Genomic DNA, 15,325 nt, shown 5'->3' with positions numbered 1-15,325 from the left:
CAGGTAAAGACTCAGAACTCCTTATCTTCCACACCACCTGGCTGAAAAGGGGCTTAAGCTGTTCTCTCCCCACCCCTTGGGGGTTGGCCTTGTTACCTGGCTAGGTAGGGAGGAGAGAGAAGGGCTGTGGTTCAGTGCCAGAGCATCTGCTTTGCATAATAATAATAATGATAATACAGTAGGCAGTCCCAGTTTTGATCCCCAGCATGTCCAAGTAGGGCCCTTGCTTGAAGTCCTGGATAGATGCTGCCAGTCCGTGTTGACAGTGCTGAGCTAGATGGACCAATGGTCTGAACCAGTAAAGGGACACAGCTTTGTAGTATAGAGCATCTATCTGTCTTACATGCATAAAGTCTCGGGTTAAATCCCTGGCAACTCCGAGTATCTGCTGCCAGTCAGTGCAGACAACACTGAGCTAGATGGGCCAACAGATAGCCGAGTATCTGCTTAGCATATAGAAGGATCCCTGGCTCCATTCCCAATGGCATTTCTAGGTAGGGCTAGGAACACCCCCTGCCTGACACCCTGGAGAGCTGCTGCTGCTGCTGCTGCTGCTGCTGCCGGTCAGAGTCAGCGATGCTGTGCCAGATGTACCAATCATCCCGAATCTGCCAAGGACTGCAGCTGCGCACCAGCCCTTTTCCTTTTTCCACCCACCCTTTGCTGGAGCACACACAATCCCCTCCGTGCCCAGCCCTCAGGAATGCATTGGCAGGGGAAAAAAGTTATAGGGGGAATCTTGCTGGTATTTGGAAGGGGGCATGGATGGAGGCGGCAGTGGGGCAGAGGAATGCAAGCACAGGATGGGTAAAGACAGGGCAGAGAGGTGGGGAGGGGAGGAAACCTGGCTGAAGGGCAGGAGAGGAGAGAGAGGGAAGAGAAAGGGAAAAATAGAGAAGAGCATAGTTTTCTCCTTATATGGGCTAATCCCCTCTTAGCCTGAGTGAAGAAATAAGACCAGCCTCCAGTCTCCAAAAGTTCAGAGAGCAGGATCAAAATAACAAGGGAGAGACCTCCAAGCCCCCCACCAACAAAGACAGGGCTCCCAGTGGGGCAGGGTAATTCTAACCCTCCGCAATTTCATCATCGGGCTGGATAGCAAAAAATAAAATAAAAAACCCGCACGGATCAATAACAATGTTGTTCGGCTGTTATTTTACAACAAATAAATCATTTCCACTGCAAAACTGTAACATCCTTGACTTCACATTGTCCACTACTGCAACAGTTGCACTGTGAATCTGCTTAAACCTTTGTTGCCTGCATATTTTGAAAACCTGTGAATAAAAATATTTGCTGAAAAGTAATTTCTGACAGTGCACTTTTAACCAAGTCTCTTTTAGAACCAGGTAGACACCACCTTGAGCTCACTGGCGGAAAGGCGAGATCTAAATGTAGTAAACAATGTTATCTGTGGGTTAAAGGAGGGCAGCTTCTGAACTCGCCTCCCGGGTCACCCCAAGGGAACTGCGACTGAGAACAAGTAGGGCTAATTGTCAAATATTGTAAAAATATTCCATGAAGCTGCTTTGAAGGAACTGGCTTGCAGCTTTAAAAACTGGCTTTTTGCTTTTTAAATAGACACAGCTACGTGTTATTTCAGTTTAATTTTCCTCTTCTTCTTTCTTATTAATTTTGCAACTGCAGGCAGATCTGGGCTTTTGAGCCAAGAGGGAAAGCGTTCTCATTTATATCTTCTCTAACATTGTTTAAAAAGGTAGATTAAATTAATATACTGTCTTGCTTTTTAAACTTTGCACAAAATTGTTGGCACATTATAAATTGAGTCATAATAACCCTTAGATTAACAGCTACATTTTTAAAAGGCAATTTCATTGTTTCCACACTAAAGAGTTGTAACTATTTACTTTCGGAGCTAACATAAGTATCAGATTGGTTGATGATTAAAGTTTTTTGTTGAGCTGAGGTAATGCTTTAAAACTACCCGACCAAATCTTTGAACCGCAGAACACGGAAGGTTATAGAAAGCCTGTTTTCAGAGCACAGAGAGACTAAGAGCACCATTTTTCCTCACAACAATCCTGAGAGGTAGGCTAGGGTGGGGAAAAGAAATACTGAATTGCTGCCCAGCACATACCTTACAGGCCGCAGAACCAAGCAGGGATTGGAGCAGAGATTTCTCCATAGGCAAACCCCACACACTAAACCAGAATTAAAGGGTGCTGGAGATTTAGAGGGAAACAAGTCCAAGGAACTACAAGACAATTTTTGGCAAAACCTCCATGCCATTCCAGGCAACAATTGGTTCGTGAACCTTCCTTCGCTGAAAACAACAGCTAACCCATATGACAGTCAAGTACTGTAGAGACAGAAGCTGAACCACAGAGCTCCTTCTTAATGAGGACTAAAACCACAGTTTTCCATCTTTAAACCAAAAACTGAATCAAGTATCACATTCCATTATACTATTTCGGCAACAGAATCTGGGTTCAAGGCTGGTCTGGAACAGATGGGAAGATCTGGGGAAGCTGGTCTGTTTGCTATGCATCTGGGCACCTCTTAAGGTGCCTGGATAGCTCATTTAGTTAGAGTGCTGATAACGCCAAGGTTGCAGGTTCGATCCCCGTATGGGACAGCTGCATATTCCTGCCTTGCAGGGGGTTGGACTAGAATTCAGGCAAACTCGGCCCTCCAAATATTTTTGGCCTACAATTCCCATGATCCCTAACTAACAGGAACAGTGATCAGGGATGATGGGAATTGTAGTCCCAAAACATCTGGAGGGCCGGATTTGCCTGGACTAGATTATCCTCAGGGTATCCCTTCCAACTTTATGATTCTATGATATCATAAAGAAAAAAAAATTTGCACGGTAGTTCCCGAGTCTGAAGGAGCAGGTCTTAAGTCTATGTAATTTTGAATCAGTCACTGGTTTCAAAGCCACAGTTTTTTTATTTTGTCTTTTGAAATACTCAAAAGACAACCAGCTACGAGGCTGCTAATCAAGACATAAGAGCAACCAGGTAGGGTTAGCACAGGCAGGCATGTGATTCCGCAATTCTGCTTCCTGTGTGCTCATCCAAACAGAATGAGAGCCCTCTGGAGCAGGCTTCAAGAGATGGGAAGGACTAGAGAAAAACCAGAAAAATTGGGGGTGGGGTTTCCCCCCCTATTTTTCTGGGGGTTTTCCAGGCCTTCCCACCTCTAGGCTTTACATTTTCAAAAATAGGCCCTGTCAGGGAGAGGGAGGGTGGGATATGTAAAGTGCAGTCAAAACCAACAATTCACGATTGCTAGATAGCTTCAGGGTAAGAGCCGATGCTCACAGAGTTTTCCTGGAAGTTTGCTAGGGAGAACTCTGCTGAGAAACACTCTCACTGTGTCCTCACAGAGAGAGGACATAGCTATATTGTGTTTTTCAGTTTATTTGTTGTTGCGACCATCGTGGCCATTTCAACCATCACTACAAAGAAATATGCCTTCTCTTCATGATACAGAATGCACCTAGATACACCATTAAAAGACAGTGCATAGCTATACAGCGGTACCTCGGAAGTCCGTTCGACTTCCAAAATGTTCGGAAACCAAGGAGCGGCTTCCAATTGGCTGCAAGAAGTTCCTGCAGCCAATCGGAAGCCGCGCCGGACGTTCAGGTTCCAAAGAACGTTCGCAAGCCAGAACACTCGCTTTGCGGCACTTGGGAGCCAAAACATTCGACTCGCAAGGCGTTCGGGATCCAAGGTACGAATATATATATATATATATATATATATATATATATATATATATTCTGGATTGCTGATGAGATGAAGAAAACAAAGATCAATAAATTAAAATTAAAATCTAAGCTTCTTTTTAAGCTGCAAAGGGATACCACTCCCCACAAATGTGAGGAAGGATTATATCTAATAAATATATCCTACTATCTATTCACATCCCTACAGGGAGTCTCCTCACAGCCCATCATCTCATTCTGCAAATTATATTGTGTGCCTGCCGCAAAGGGCACAGAGGAGCAGGTGGCCAGCACCAGGTCCCAGACACACCTCTCTGCCTGACTTCCTGAAAAAGCAGCCGCCCAAGTGCACCTGTTCTCGTTCTCCAACCAAGCACACACAGCCTCAGAGCTGTCAGCATAGGTAAACATCCCTGCTGGGTCATGTCAGTGGAACATCTCCTCCAGGATGTTCCCACACCTACCTGCAGATGCGAAGGACTGAACCAGGGATCTTCTATATGCAAGCCACATGCTGTACGGCTTAGGCCCAGTTTAAATCTATCTCCTTAAGTTAATCCATTTATTTACAGATTCATAATATAGCAAGGTGGTCTCCGACGTACCGTTAAAATCGGCAAAACATAGAGCGATCGGTAAAGCCATAAACAACCATCATCAACAAACCAGAGACTGATTCGATTAAGAGAAAAGATCACATTGCGAAGTCCGGTCTAAACAACAACAACCAAGTTTTCAAAAGTCATGTGATGGTTCCTGCTGAACCTCTAGTGGCAGGGAGTTCCACAGGGCAAGGCCTGCCACAGGCTCAGTCCCCAGCGAAGGGCAGCCAAACCTCAGGGGCCACGTGGGGGAGCAGTGAAAGTGTCCCATCAGAGGATCTCGGCGACAGAGGTGGAGCATAAGGAATCAGGTCTCTAAGGGACTTTGGGCTCAAGTTACTTAGGGCTTTGTGAATTAGCACAGGTACCTTGAACGTGGCCCAGCAGCAAATCAGCAACCAGGGACACTCTCTCAGCCACAGAGGAACAAGTTGCCAGGATCCTGTGATGCCTCGGCTTGAATGCGGGGACCTTGTTTGAAAGGCTGGTGCTGTTTCACAGATCTACATCCTTTACCCTCAAAAGAAATTAGGATTCTAGTCCTTATGGTTCTAGAAAGAAAGAGCTGGACTGAATAGGATGCTGCATATTGCTTTCCTTTCTGTACCACTTTGTATTTTAAAGAAGAAGAAGAAGAAGAAGAAGAAGAAGAAGAAGAGGAGGAGTTTGGATTTGATATCCCGCCTTTCACTCCCTTTCAGGAGTCTCAAAGCGGCTAACATTCTCCTTTCCCTTCCTCCCCCACAACAAACACTCTGTGAGGTGAGTGGGGCTGAGAGACTTCAGAGAAGTGTGACTGGCCCAAGGTCACCCAGCAGCTGCATGTGGAGGAGCGGGGAATCGAACCCGGTTCCCCAGATTACGAGTCTATCGCTCTGAACCACTACACCACACTGGCTACAAACAGATCTCAAAGCTGCTGACGAGACATTGAAACAGCAAATAAAACAATCCAGAATAAAACAAAGGAAAATATTTCAGATCCTTCTCTAAGTGACATTCTGCTGGACCCATGCTGGTCACAAAATGCGCTTGGCACCTGGCTAAATTCGAACTCTGCCTCCAGCCTCTTAGGAAAAAACAGATCTTGCTTCCGATTGTCAGTCCTCATCGCCTCACCTCAAAGAAGATATTGTAGAGCTGGAAAACGTTCAGAAAAGGGCAACCAAAATGATCCAAGAGGCAGAGTGACTCCTACATGATTGCAGCGTTTTGGACTTTTTTAGTTTGGAAAAAAAAGGTGAATAAGAGGAGAAGTTTACACACAATTATGCACGGCGTGCAGAGTGGATATAGAAAAGGTTTTCTCCTGCCCTCGTTAACGCTAGAACTGGTAGAGACATCCAGTGAAGCTGGATATTCTGGAGAGATAAAAGAAAGTCCTCCTTCACACAGCACAGAGACTGTGGAACTCCCTCCCACAGCAGACAGTGATGGCCACCAACTTGAATGGCTTTAAAAGGGGTTTTGACAGTCAGTTTTGCCATCTCAGCATAGTCCATCAGCTTGTTTTTCCATTCTTCTCTGAGTAGGGACTTTTCCATCTTTTTCCCATCTCTGGGCTAGTAGCATCCGGGCGGCTGTTGCTCCGTACATGAAAAACTGACTGGAAAACTCAGAACCCAAGAGGACAAAAACTTTATAAAAGAATGGGGAAAAGATATGAGTTACTTAGGAGACCACTGTAAGCAGATGGAAACAAAAGCAGGATTTTGATTTCACTTGCAGTGTAAAAATTACCATGGTTTGATATAAAAATTGGAGTATGAATGAATATGCAGTAGTAAATGTTTAAAACGAGACCCCATGGAGAGGATTGGGGGGGCGGGAGTCCCGAGATTCGGATAATCTATTTATATAGATTTTTTTAAAAAAAATAATCTCTGTTTATTTGTACTTTGCATTTGTAAAACAAAAAAAAAGAGATTTCAAAAAATAAAAGAGGTTTTGACAAATGCAGGAAGGCTATCAAGCCACAATAGCTATGCTGTCTCCATAGCTGGAAGCAGTAATGCTTTCAAAGACCAATTTGCTGGAAACAGCAGGAGCTTGGGCTCAGATCTTGCTTGCTGGTTTCCCATGGGTATCTTGGTGGGTCACTGTGAGCAGAAAATCCTGGACCAAAAGGGACATTTGGCTTGATGCAGCAGGTTTGTCTCATATACGGCCGACTCTTGAGTAAACTTGTGCAGAAGGAAGGCTTGCAAAGCTAGGGACGTGGCCTGAGAATCACATATCTTCTGGCCAATGGACAGAGCAATTTTCCTTGAAACTGCACCTGAACATTTTCTTTACACCATCCCAGAAGGTAGCATGTTTGCTCGATGGGAGAAGACAGCTGAGAATTCGCACAGGTCCTGATCACAGTGTGTTCCCAGCTTGAGGCAAACTAATCTTGTTGTGGCAGGAATGGGAGGGGGGGCAAGGGGGAGTTGCTGGTTAACCGAAACCTGGCATTATATGCACGTCACCAAGTTTTTAAGGGGCCTCTAGGCCAAAGCTTCTTTGGCACTCGGGCTGAAGGATAAATCAAGCTACCAGGTTGTGTTTTTAAGCATCTCACAGAACAGGCTTTTTTTGCCCGTGAAGCCGGTATTTGCCACGACGTAGCAGCAAAACGGACAAACAGAACGACGCTTGTGCAAACAAATAGAAGAACGGGAGATAGCAGAAAACACAAGGACACGGTGTGCCGGTCACCTGCCTCTGGCAAACCGGCGACCAGAGCAAAAACAGCCCCAGGTGCTCAGAGCAGGCGATGGGACGAAAAGTACCTCAAGGTAGGAAAAGGATTGCGTGAACTTTAAGACGGCACGATTTGGCAGCTCAAGTGTCCCCAAGTGCCTTGTAAATAGTTGACATTTAGAGCATTGGACTAGGCCCTGGGAGACCAGGGTTCGAATCCCCACTCAGTCAGGAAGCTCATTGGGCGACCTTGGGCCAGCCACCGTCTCTCAGAATAACCTACATAGCAGGGTTGTTGTGACGATAAAATGGAGAGGTGAAGAATCATGTTCACCACCTTGAGCTGCTTGTAGGAAAGGTGAGATATAAACATAGAAATAGTAGTAGTAGTAGTAGTGGATAATAATAATACAATGATCCTATAAGGTAGGCTGCTTTTATTCTTCCCATAGTCTTCCATGAGACCTCCAGGTATAGGGCGGTACAGTGGTACCTTGGTTCTCAAACTTAATCCATTCTGGAAGTCCGTTTGACTCCCGAAACCATACAAAAACCAAGATGCGGCTTCAGAATTAGCTGAAGGAGCTTCCTGCACTCAAGTGGAAGTTGAGTCGGACGTTCGGCTTCTGAAAAACATTCACAAACCAGAACACTTACTCCGGGTTTGCGGTGTTCAGGAGCCGATTTGCTCGGGAGCCAAGGCGTTCAAGAACCAAGGTACCACTGTATATAAAGTCAATAAAAATAATAAAAGAATAATAATATTACAGATTGGACAGAGCTGCGAGGACAAAGGGCTACTATCTCCAGCACAGATGACGTGAGATTTGAAGCTGGGGTTCACAGCTCATGCTCAGCTATGACACTACTTGCACTACGTTTTGAAGTGGTACAAGAAGGAGCCATAGAACCCAGCTAGTGACAAGTTTGCAGGGGCTGCGAAGGAAGAGTCTATTGCAGGGAACATCAACATGCAGCTGCTTGGGGAGGTAGCCTCCAACCATACCATTAAACCCAGAAGAACTGCTCTTCAGTCACATTACACTATTCATTGAGGAAACAGCTCAGTTGGTGAGAGCGTGGTGCTGATAATGCCAAGGTCACAAGTTTGATCCCCGTATGGGACAGCTGCATATTTCTGCATTGCACGGGTTGGACTAGATGACCCACAAGGTCCCTTCCAACTCTACAATTCTAGGATTCATTCAAAGCACTTCAGAAACAGGAATGGCTTCCCCCAAAGAATCCTGGGAGCTGTAGTTTGTTAAGGGTGCTGAGTAGTCAGGAGACACCCCCCCATTCCCCCTCACAGAATTACAATTCCCAGAGTTCCCTGGGAAGAGGGACTGACAAGTTAAACCACTCTGGGGATTGAAGCCGGACGACCTTCTGCAAGCAAAGCAAGCACTCCACTGAGCTCAAGCATCCAGCTCAGTGTTGTTTACACTGACTGGCAGCAGCTCTCCAGGGTGTCAGGCAGGGGGGTCTTTTCCCAGCCCTACCTCAAGATCAGGGCTCAGCAACCTTTTTCAGCCATGGGCCGGTCCACCATCCCTCAGACCTTATGGGGGGCCGGACTATATTTTTTTTGGGGGGGTGAACGAATCCCTATGCCCCACAAATAACCCAGAGATGCATTTTAAATAAAAGGACACATTCTACTCATGTAAAAACACCCTGGTTCCTGGACCGTCCACGGGCCGGATTTAGAAGGCGATTGGGCCAGATCTGGCCCCGGGCCTTAGGTTTCCTTGTTGCTGTTTAGTCGTTTAGTCATGTTCGACTCTTCGTGACCCCATGGACCAGAGCACGCCAGGCACTTCTGTCTCCCACTGCCTCCTGCAGTTTGGTCAAACTCATGTTAGTAGCTTCAAGAACACTGTCCAGCCATCTCGTCCTCTGTCGTCCCCTTCTCCTTGTGCCCTCCATCTTTCCCAACATCAGGCTCTTTTCCAGGGAGTCTTCTCTTCTCATGAGGTGGCCAAAGTATTGAAGCCTCAGCTTCAGGACCTGTCCTTCCAGTGAGCACTCAGGGCTGATTTCCTTCAGAATGGAGAGGTTTGATCTTCTTGCAGTCCATGGGACTCTCAAGAGTCTCCTCCAGCACCATAATTCAAAAGCATCAATTCTTCGGTGATCAGCCTTCTTTATGGTCCAGCTCTCACTTCCATACATCACTACTGGGAAAACCATGGCTTTAACTATATGGACCTTTGTTGGCAAGGTGATGTCTCTGCTTTTTAAGATGCTGTCTAGGTTTGTCATTGCTTTTCTCCCAAGTTAGGTTGCCTACCCCTGCTCAAGATGCTACAGATTGAACCTTGGAGCTTCTGCGTTCCACAAGGCAGATGCTCTCCCACTGAACAGCAGCATCTCCCAGGTCACTCAAACAAGGGACTTCCTCTCGCAGTGTTTCTCAAGCTTGGGTCCCCGAGTTGTCGTTGGGACTACACCTCCCATCATCCCAACTAGCAGTGGCTAGTTGTAATCCAACAACAGCTGAGAAATACAGCTAGGCCAATTCTTTTAGAACTAGCCTAGCAGTGAACAGCCCCTGCATCTCCCAGCCCACCCAACACCTCTCCAGGTGTGATGCTCAGCCCTGAACAATCTCCAGACATCTCTTATCCAAAGGGAATGAGTGGGGAGATGGAGAGGTCCAACACGGAGAAGTTTCTCCAGGGGAGAGAGAGAGAGAGAGAGAGAGAGAGAGAGAGAGATGTTCCAACCTCCTTCTCCAGCTCTGAATGATGTATATCCCCTCCTGGGCAGGGCAGGGCAGTGGAAACGGAATTTGGCACAGTGAAAAAGAAAGAGAGAGAGAGAGAGTGAGAGAGAAGACAATCTGGAAGGCACACAAAGAGCCCTTGTAAAGCTCATCGGCTCATTTCAGGGCCAACAGCTCCAGGGACCAGGTGAGCCAAAATGGGCTCTGGGACGGCTCATTTTCAAAGGGCGCCGGGCACCCGCTTGGTTTGGCAGGCAAAGGACACCTACAGAAGATGCAAAACTGGCAAACTTTTATGAGAGGAAAGAACGTCACGTGCCGGCCATAAAACCAACGGATTCCTGTTGCCTAAGAAGGTTCCACTTCCCCAGCCTGGAAGAGCCCTCCTGGATCAGGCCAGAGGCCTGTTTAATGCAGCATCCTGTTCTCACAGTGGCCCTAACCAGATGCTTAAAGGTAAAGGGACCCATGATCATTAGGTCCAGTCGCAGACGACTCTAGGGTTGCAGCACTCATCTCGCTTTATTGGCCAAGGGAGCCGGCGTACAGCTTCTGGGTCATGTGGCCAGCATGACTAAGCCGCTTCTGGAGAACCAGAGCAGCGCACGGAAACGCCGTTTACCTTCCCGCCGGAGCGGTACCTATTTATCTACTTGCACTTTGACGTGCTTTTGAACTGCTAAGTTGGCAGGAGCAGGGACCAAGCAACGGGAGCTCACCCCGTCACAGGGATTCAAACTGCCGACCTTCCGATCGGCAAGTCCTAGGCTCTGTGGTTTAACCCACAGTGCCACCCGCATCCCAACCAGATGCTTACAAGATGCCTAAAAGCAGGATCTGAGCTGGGATTCCCAGCAACTGGCATTCAGTCATCCTGCCTTTGGAAGCAGAACACAGCCATCGTGGAGGCAGAACATAGCCTGGCAATGTTGTTAGACTACAACTCCCATCAGCCCCGGCCAAGCACAGCCATATGAAGCAGGGGCTGATGGGAACCACAGTCCAGCGATACAGCAAGCCCTCAACCTGCCCAAGGTTACATTTCGGGGATCACACTTAAAGCCAAAATCAGGTATAGTCGAAACACATTGAGATGAATAGAGGGCGGGACTGCCCAAGTTTCCACACACACACACCAGATGCATGTCCTCTTTACACTACCTTTTTAATTATTATTTTTTTAAGTTGCCAAGCGTGTAAAGCTGAATGCGCACTAGTTAAATGTGTGTTCGTTGTGGGATTACCGTATATAGAGGGCACCAGGCTGGAGCTGGGCTTACAAGAATCCATGTTGCATTTCAAGTCTATTATTGGCAAGCGGAGTTCGTCTGCAAGGAGCCTCCTCCTTGCCTTTCCTTCCTAGCCCTCGCCCGGTGGCTTACAATTTCTAAACAGAGGTCAGGATTGGGCCCGTCCTTTGTGCATATTCAGAAGCACGGTGCACTCAATAAGCTCCCTTGGCAGCTGCAGAATTCTGCACCCATGACATCAGCTGGGACTGATGGGAATTGCAGTCCAAAACATCTAGAGGCCACCAGGTTGAGGAAGGCGGCCATAGAGTTGCTTCTGGTCAGTGTAGGCAGTACTGGGTTAGATGGGACTGATGGACTGACTCGGTATACAATGGCCTCAAATTTTCACGTGAGCTCATATATATGGGCCGCTACTAGCTTTGCAGAGAAGCCGGGTTCCTCCCTCCATCAGCTGTCACCTGGCAGCAATAGTCACTCCATCAAGATAAACTAAGGAAGAAAGAGAAGGGATGCAGGGCCACCCCATTGATGCAACAGGGAAACCAGCGCCTTTTGATGGCATCTCACCTTGAGCTTTTTCACTTCAGGTGGTCATGAGAACTTGTACCAGACTCTGCTTACTATTTCCTCTGCCCTCCCAGTCCATTTTCCTTTTGTGCCGTGTACTTTCAAGATTCTATGCCTGAAAGCAAGGTAAACCATCCTGCGAGCCTTCATTAAGGATTTTTAAAAGTAATAATCTTGTAATAAAAATAACCAAGATTTATTGTATTCAGAAAAGACCCGCTGAACTATTGCCCATTCATTTTACTGCATCTACTATTCTAAGTATTACTTAGATTGGGGGCAATCCAGTCAGATGGGCGACATATAAATAATAAAATTATTCTTAGTAGCAGTAGCAGTACTATTTTTCTCCCATTTCATGGTGGAAGAACATGTTATGGCCAACATTAGACAAGTCTAATAACATAGATCCATCTAGCTCAGTATTGTCTACACTAACTGGCAGCAGCTCTCTGGGGCTTCCGGAACAGAACAGTCCCAGCCCTGCCTAGAGACTGAACCTGGAACCTTTTGCATGCAAAGCAGATGTTCTGTCACTGAGCCAGAGACCTTCACTGTACTGCATCAGACCACTGAGTCCATCTAGTTCAGTATTGTCTGCACTGACTGGCAGCACCTGTCCAGGGTTTCAGCCACAGGACGTTCCAAGCCCTACCTGGAGGGTTGGACCTGCGACTTTCTGCCTGCAAAGCAGTTGTTGTGCATGGACAGAAGACTACCTGGAGGCCCCAAAGTACACCACCTTGACTTCCATGATGAAAGACAAATGCACACACACACAAAAAGTCTGTCGTTCTTGCATCAAAGATCTGCAGACCTTGCAGGCTCTGAGAAGCAAGAAGCGTGCTGGGTGGAGAAGGCACTCTTGAAAGCCCCCTGGCTTCACTCTGGACTCTAAGAGCACATGAAGAACAGTGCTAGATGAAGTCAATATCCCATCTAGTCCAGCATCCTGTTCTCACAGTGGCCAACCAGATACCTGTGGGAAACCCACAAGCCGGACTCGAGCACATTTTGCCTTATCTTTAAACTAAAAAGTCCCAAACACTGAAACCTAGGGGAGTCGCTCCACTCCCTTGATAATTTCAGCTGCCCCTTTCCAAGTTTTCAATACCCATTCTGAGATGAGGCAGCCAAAACCGTACACAATGCTCCCAATGCATTTGCACCATAGATTCGTACAGCTGTGTTATATTGGCAGTTTCATTCACTCCTAACAATCCCTAGTGTGGACTTGGTGATCTGAACCCACAAGTAGCCAGCGATAGGTACCCAAAACTTTCTTAAAGCCTCTGCAGCAATCTGCAGGCACCTTCCATAGGGCAGGCATCCCGGGAGAAACTCACCAATTTCCGGAGCGCCCCCTCATCCATGCTTAACAGCCTCTCCTCCGACATGTCCCCCGGTCAACGTCCAGCTTCCCACCTTCTGCCCCCCACCAAAGAAAAGACCCTCACAGTGGTCTCAAGACACCGCTTCCGTGTGCAAACTCTGGGAGTGTGGCCCGCTCAGCATCCAAACAGCCGGCTCAGAGGAGGAACTCTGGAAGAGAACAAACCACAGCTGCGTTAGGCGGGGGGGGGGGGGAGGAGAGAAAGAGATAATAATTGGGAGGTCTCTCCCCCGGAGTCATTAAACAGGGTGTTGAAAGGCAAATGGAGTCAGGGCAGCCAGATTCACTGGCTGCTAATCCCCAAACTGGAAAAAGAGACCGTCTGAACGCCAGTCCTGGCCGAGAACATCGTAGATCTCTCTTTCTCTCATGTACACACACCGGCCAACTGGCTTCCAGGAAACTCTGATGAGTCCCTCAAGACACACAACCCCAGACCTAGAGAGAGAGAGACCTCTCCCCCTCTCTCAACTCCGTTTTCCAAGAGTTTGGCCAGGCAAGGAGCCTCAAGCAGAGCGCCAGAGTTTCTCAACTCATCAGGGAGAAAAGCTTTCCACCCAGCTCAGACACATACCGATTCCAAAACGTGCCAAAAAGGCAGCGGGCCAGCTAGCATCTTGCCCACCCAGATACCCAACATATATTTTTTTTTGGGGGGGGGGGAGAAGGGCTGACTCAGGAAAATAAGCCTTGCAGAAGTCGGCACAACTGACTACTCACAAGAAATTGCTTCATTTTAATTGGGAATGACAAAGAGGCAGGCAGCATACTTACCAGACTGGTGTCATCACTGACACACACAGAGAGATATTATATACATATCCAGACACACAAGGTAACACAGAAATGATAAGAAATGAATGGAAACTGATTTGGACCAGAAGAGGCTTCAGGTGCCTATTCAGACATCAGACTCCCTTTGATATGTTGCATCCTCTCTACAAGCCTACCTCACAGGGTTGTTGAGAGGATCAAGCAGGCTGACCCAGACATATATTAGCCTGAGCTTTTTTGGGGGGGTCAAAAGACAGTAAATAATATACAGTGTATACTGATTTAAGTCGTTATTTTAAAAAGTATCTGTGGGAAGGATGGGGGCATAGCCCACAGGCAGTTTAACGTGCAGTTATGCAAAGTCTTTCATCCAGAGTGGAACAAGAAACTCAATATTTTCGAGGTTCAATAGATCTAGAAATAGAGGGTCCACATGGTTATGGCACAATGACTATTAAAATAGTGAAAAATCAAGTGAATGCTAACTTTTAAATCTTTCTACAGCTGCCAGGTAAGTGCCAACCGATGTCCACACACACACTCCAGAAACGACAGTACCTGGTACTTCAGGGGCCCAAAACCAGGTGTCAGGAAAGGGCAGCAACACATGAAGTTAATAGCAAGTATAGGAGGGAGGTGTGGGGTGAGAAATCCCCTTTAATCCAGATTAAGGAATTTCATTGCACACGCAATGAAGTAGTAGCGCTTAGTAGCGCTTAAATGTGTAGCCTTTTCTGAAACCGATGTCCAAGTTGCGCACCCATTTTCAGGATTACCGACGACAAACCAGACGCGCTGTCCAGATTTGGGACACACATCCTCTTCAATCCGGATCTACTAGCCTAACACATCCTCTGCAATCCGGATCTAGTCCACTGCTGTTCCCGAATCCAGTTAACCTGTTGACTTCTCTTCCTCTCAATAAAGACCCGCTTTACGTTGGCAACACACCTTTCCCGGTCCGGATTAGCCATTCACCTCCCCCCTCCGCTCACATTAATCCGGATTAACTATTTACTCCCCCCCCCCGCCTCATACACAATCAAGAACAAGGCACGCACCTCGGCAGAACCGGCAGAGCCATGCAGGAGCCAAGCCCTGCCCCTATGCACTTTTCAAATCCCGATACAGATCCGCTCCCTCCGGCTCTCGAAGCACTTCTGAGCCAGCAACCCGCGCCGCGCCGCCAAATCCCAGCCTCCTCCTTCAAGGCCCCGCCCCGATTTTCTCGAAGGGACCAATCGCAGGGCGGATCTGTCTCCGAACGCTCGCGTAACAGCTCTCCGCCTTGCGCTATTGGTTCAATTCAATTGGGTGGCCACGCCTCCCTATGCCTGCAAGCCCGCCTTCCCTGCTTGGCATGCTGGGGGTTGTAGTTCAAGGTGGCGCCCCGGGATTGAGGACAAGACTGGCTTGAACGACGTTTTTGTAAGAGAAAGCTCATTGAAATTAAAGGTATTTAGCAGCCATTTCTGACAAGCTGCTTAGAGTTATTGTATCTTATTGCGGAACTGCCTTAATTGTTTATTTGCTTTTTGCAGATATTTCCCCTCCAAATGATCATAATGTTATACTGATGGGAATGTCATTTACAGTAAGTAGAGGTTCTAGAATCTACTGTATATG

The 15,325-nt window shown here is 47.3% G+C and overlaps 1 protein-coding gene across 4 annotated transcripts in view; it reads right to left on the bottom strand.

Annotated features, from left to right (window-relative positions):
* SMTN (smoothelin) overlaps nt 1-14,872 on the bottom strand; it is an 81,407-nt gene extending 66,535 nt beyond the window's left edge. For all 4 annotated transcript variants that reach the window (XM_081841762.1, XM_081841765.1, XM_081841764.1 and 1 more), the window contains exons 1-2: nt 14,761-14,872; nt 12,879-13,074 (exon numbers count right to left, since the gene is read on the bottom strand). In XM_081841762.1, the coding sequence (XP_081697888.1) occupies nt 12,879-12,929 (51 nt within the window). In that variant the 5' untranslated portion in view covers nt 12,930-13,074; nt 14,761-14,872. The remainder of the gene's footprint in view (nt 1-12,878; nt 13,075-14,760) is intronic.
* Between the last annotated feature and the right edge of the window lie 453 nt (nt 14,873-15,325).

The sequence above is a fragment of the Podarcis erhardii genome (assembly GCF_964252035.2).
Source record: "Podarcis erhardii genome assembly, chromosome: 15".
NCBI classification, from domain to species: Eukaryota; Metazoa; Chordata; class Lepidosauria; order Squamata; family Lacertidae; genus Podarcis; species Podarcis erhardii.
This window is presented reverse-complemented; position numbering and strand designations above follow the sequence as displayed.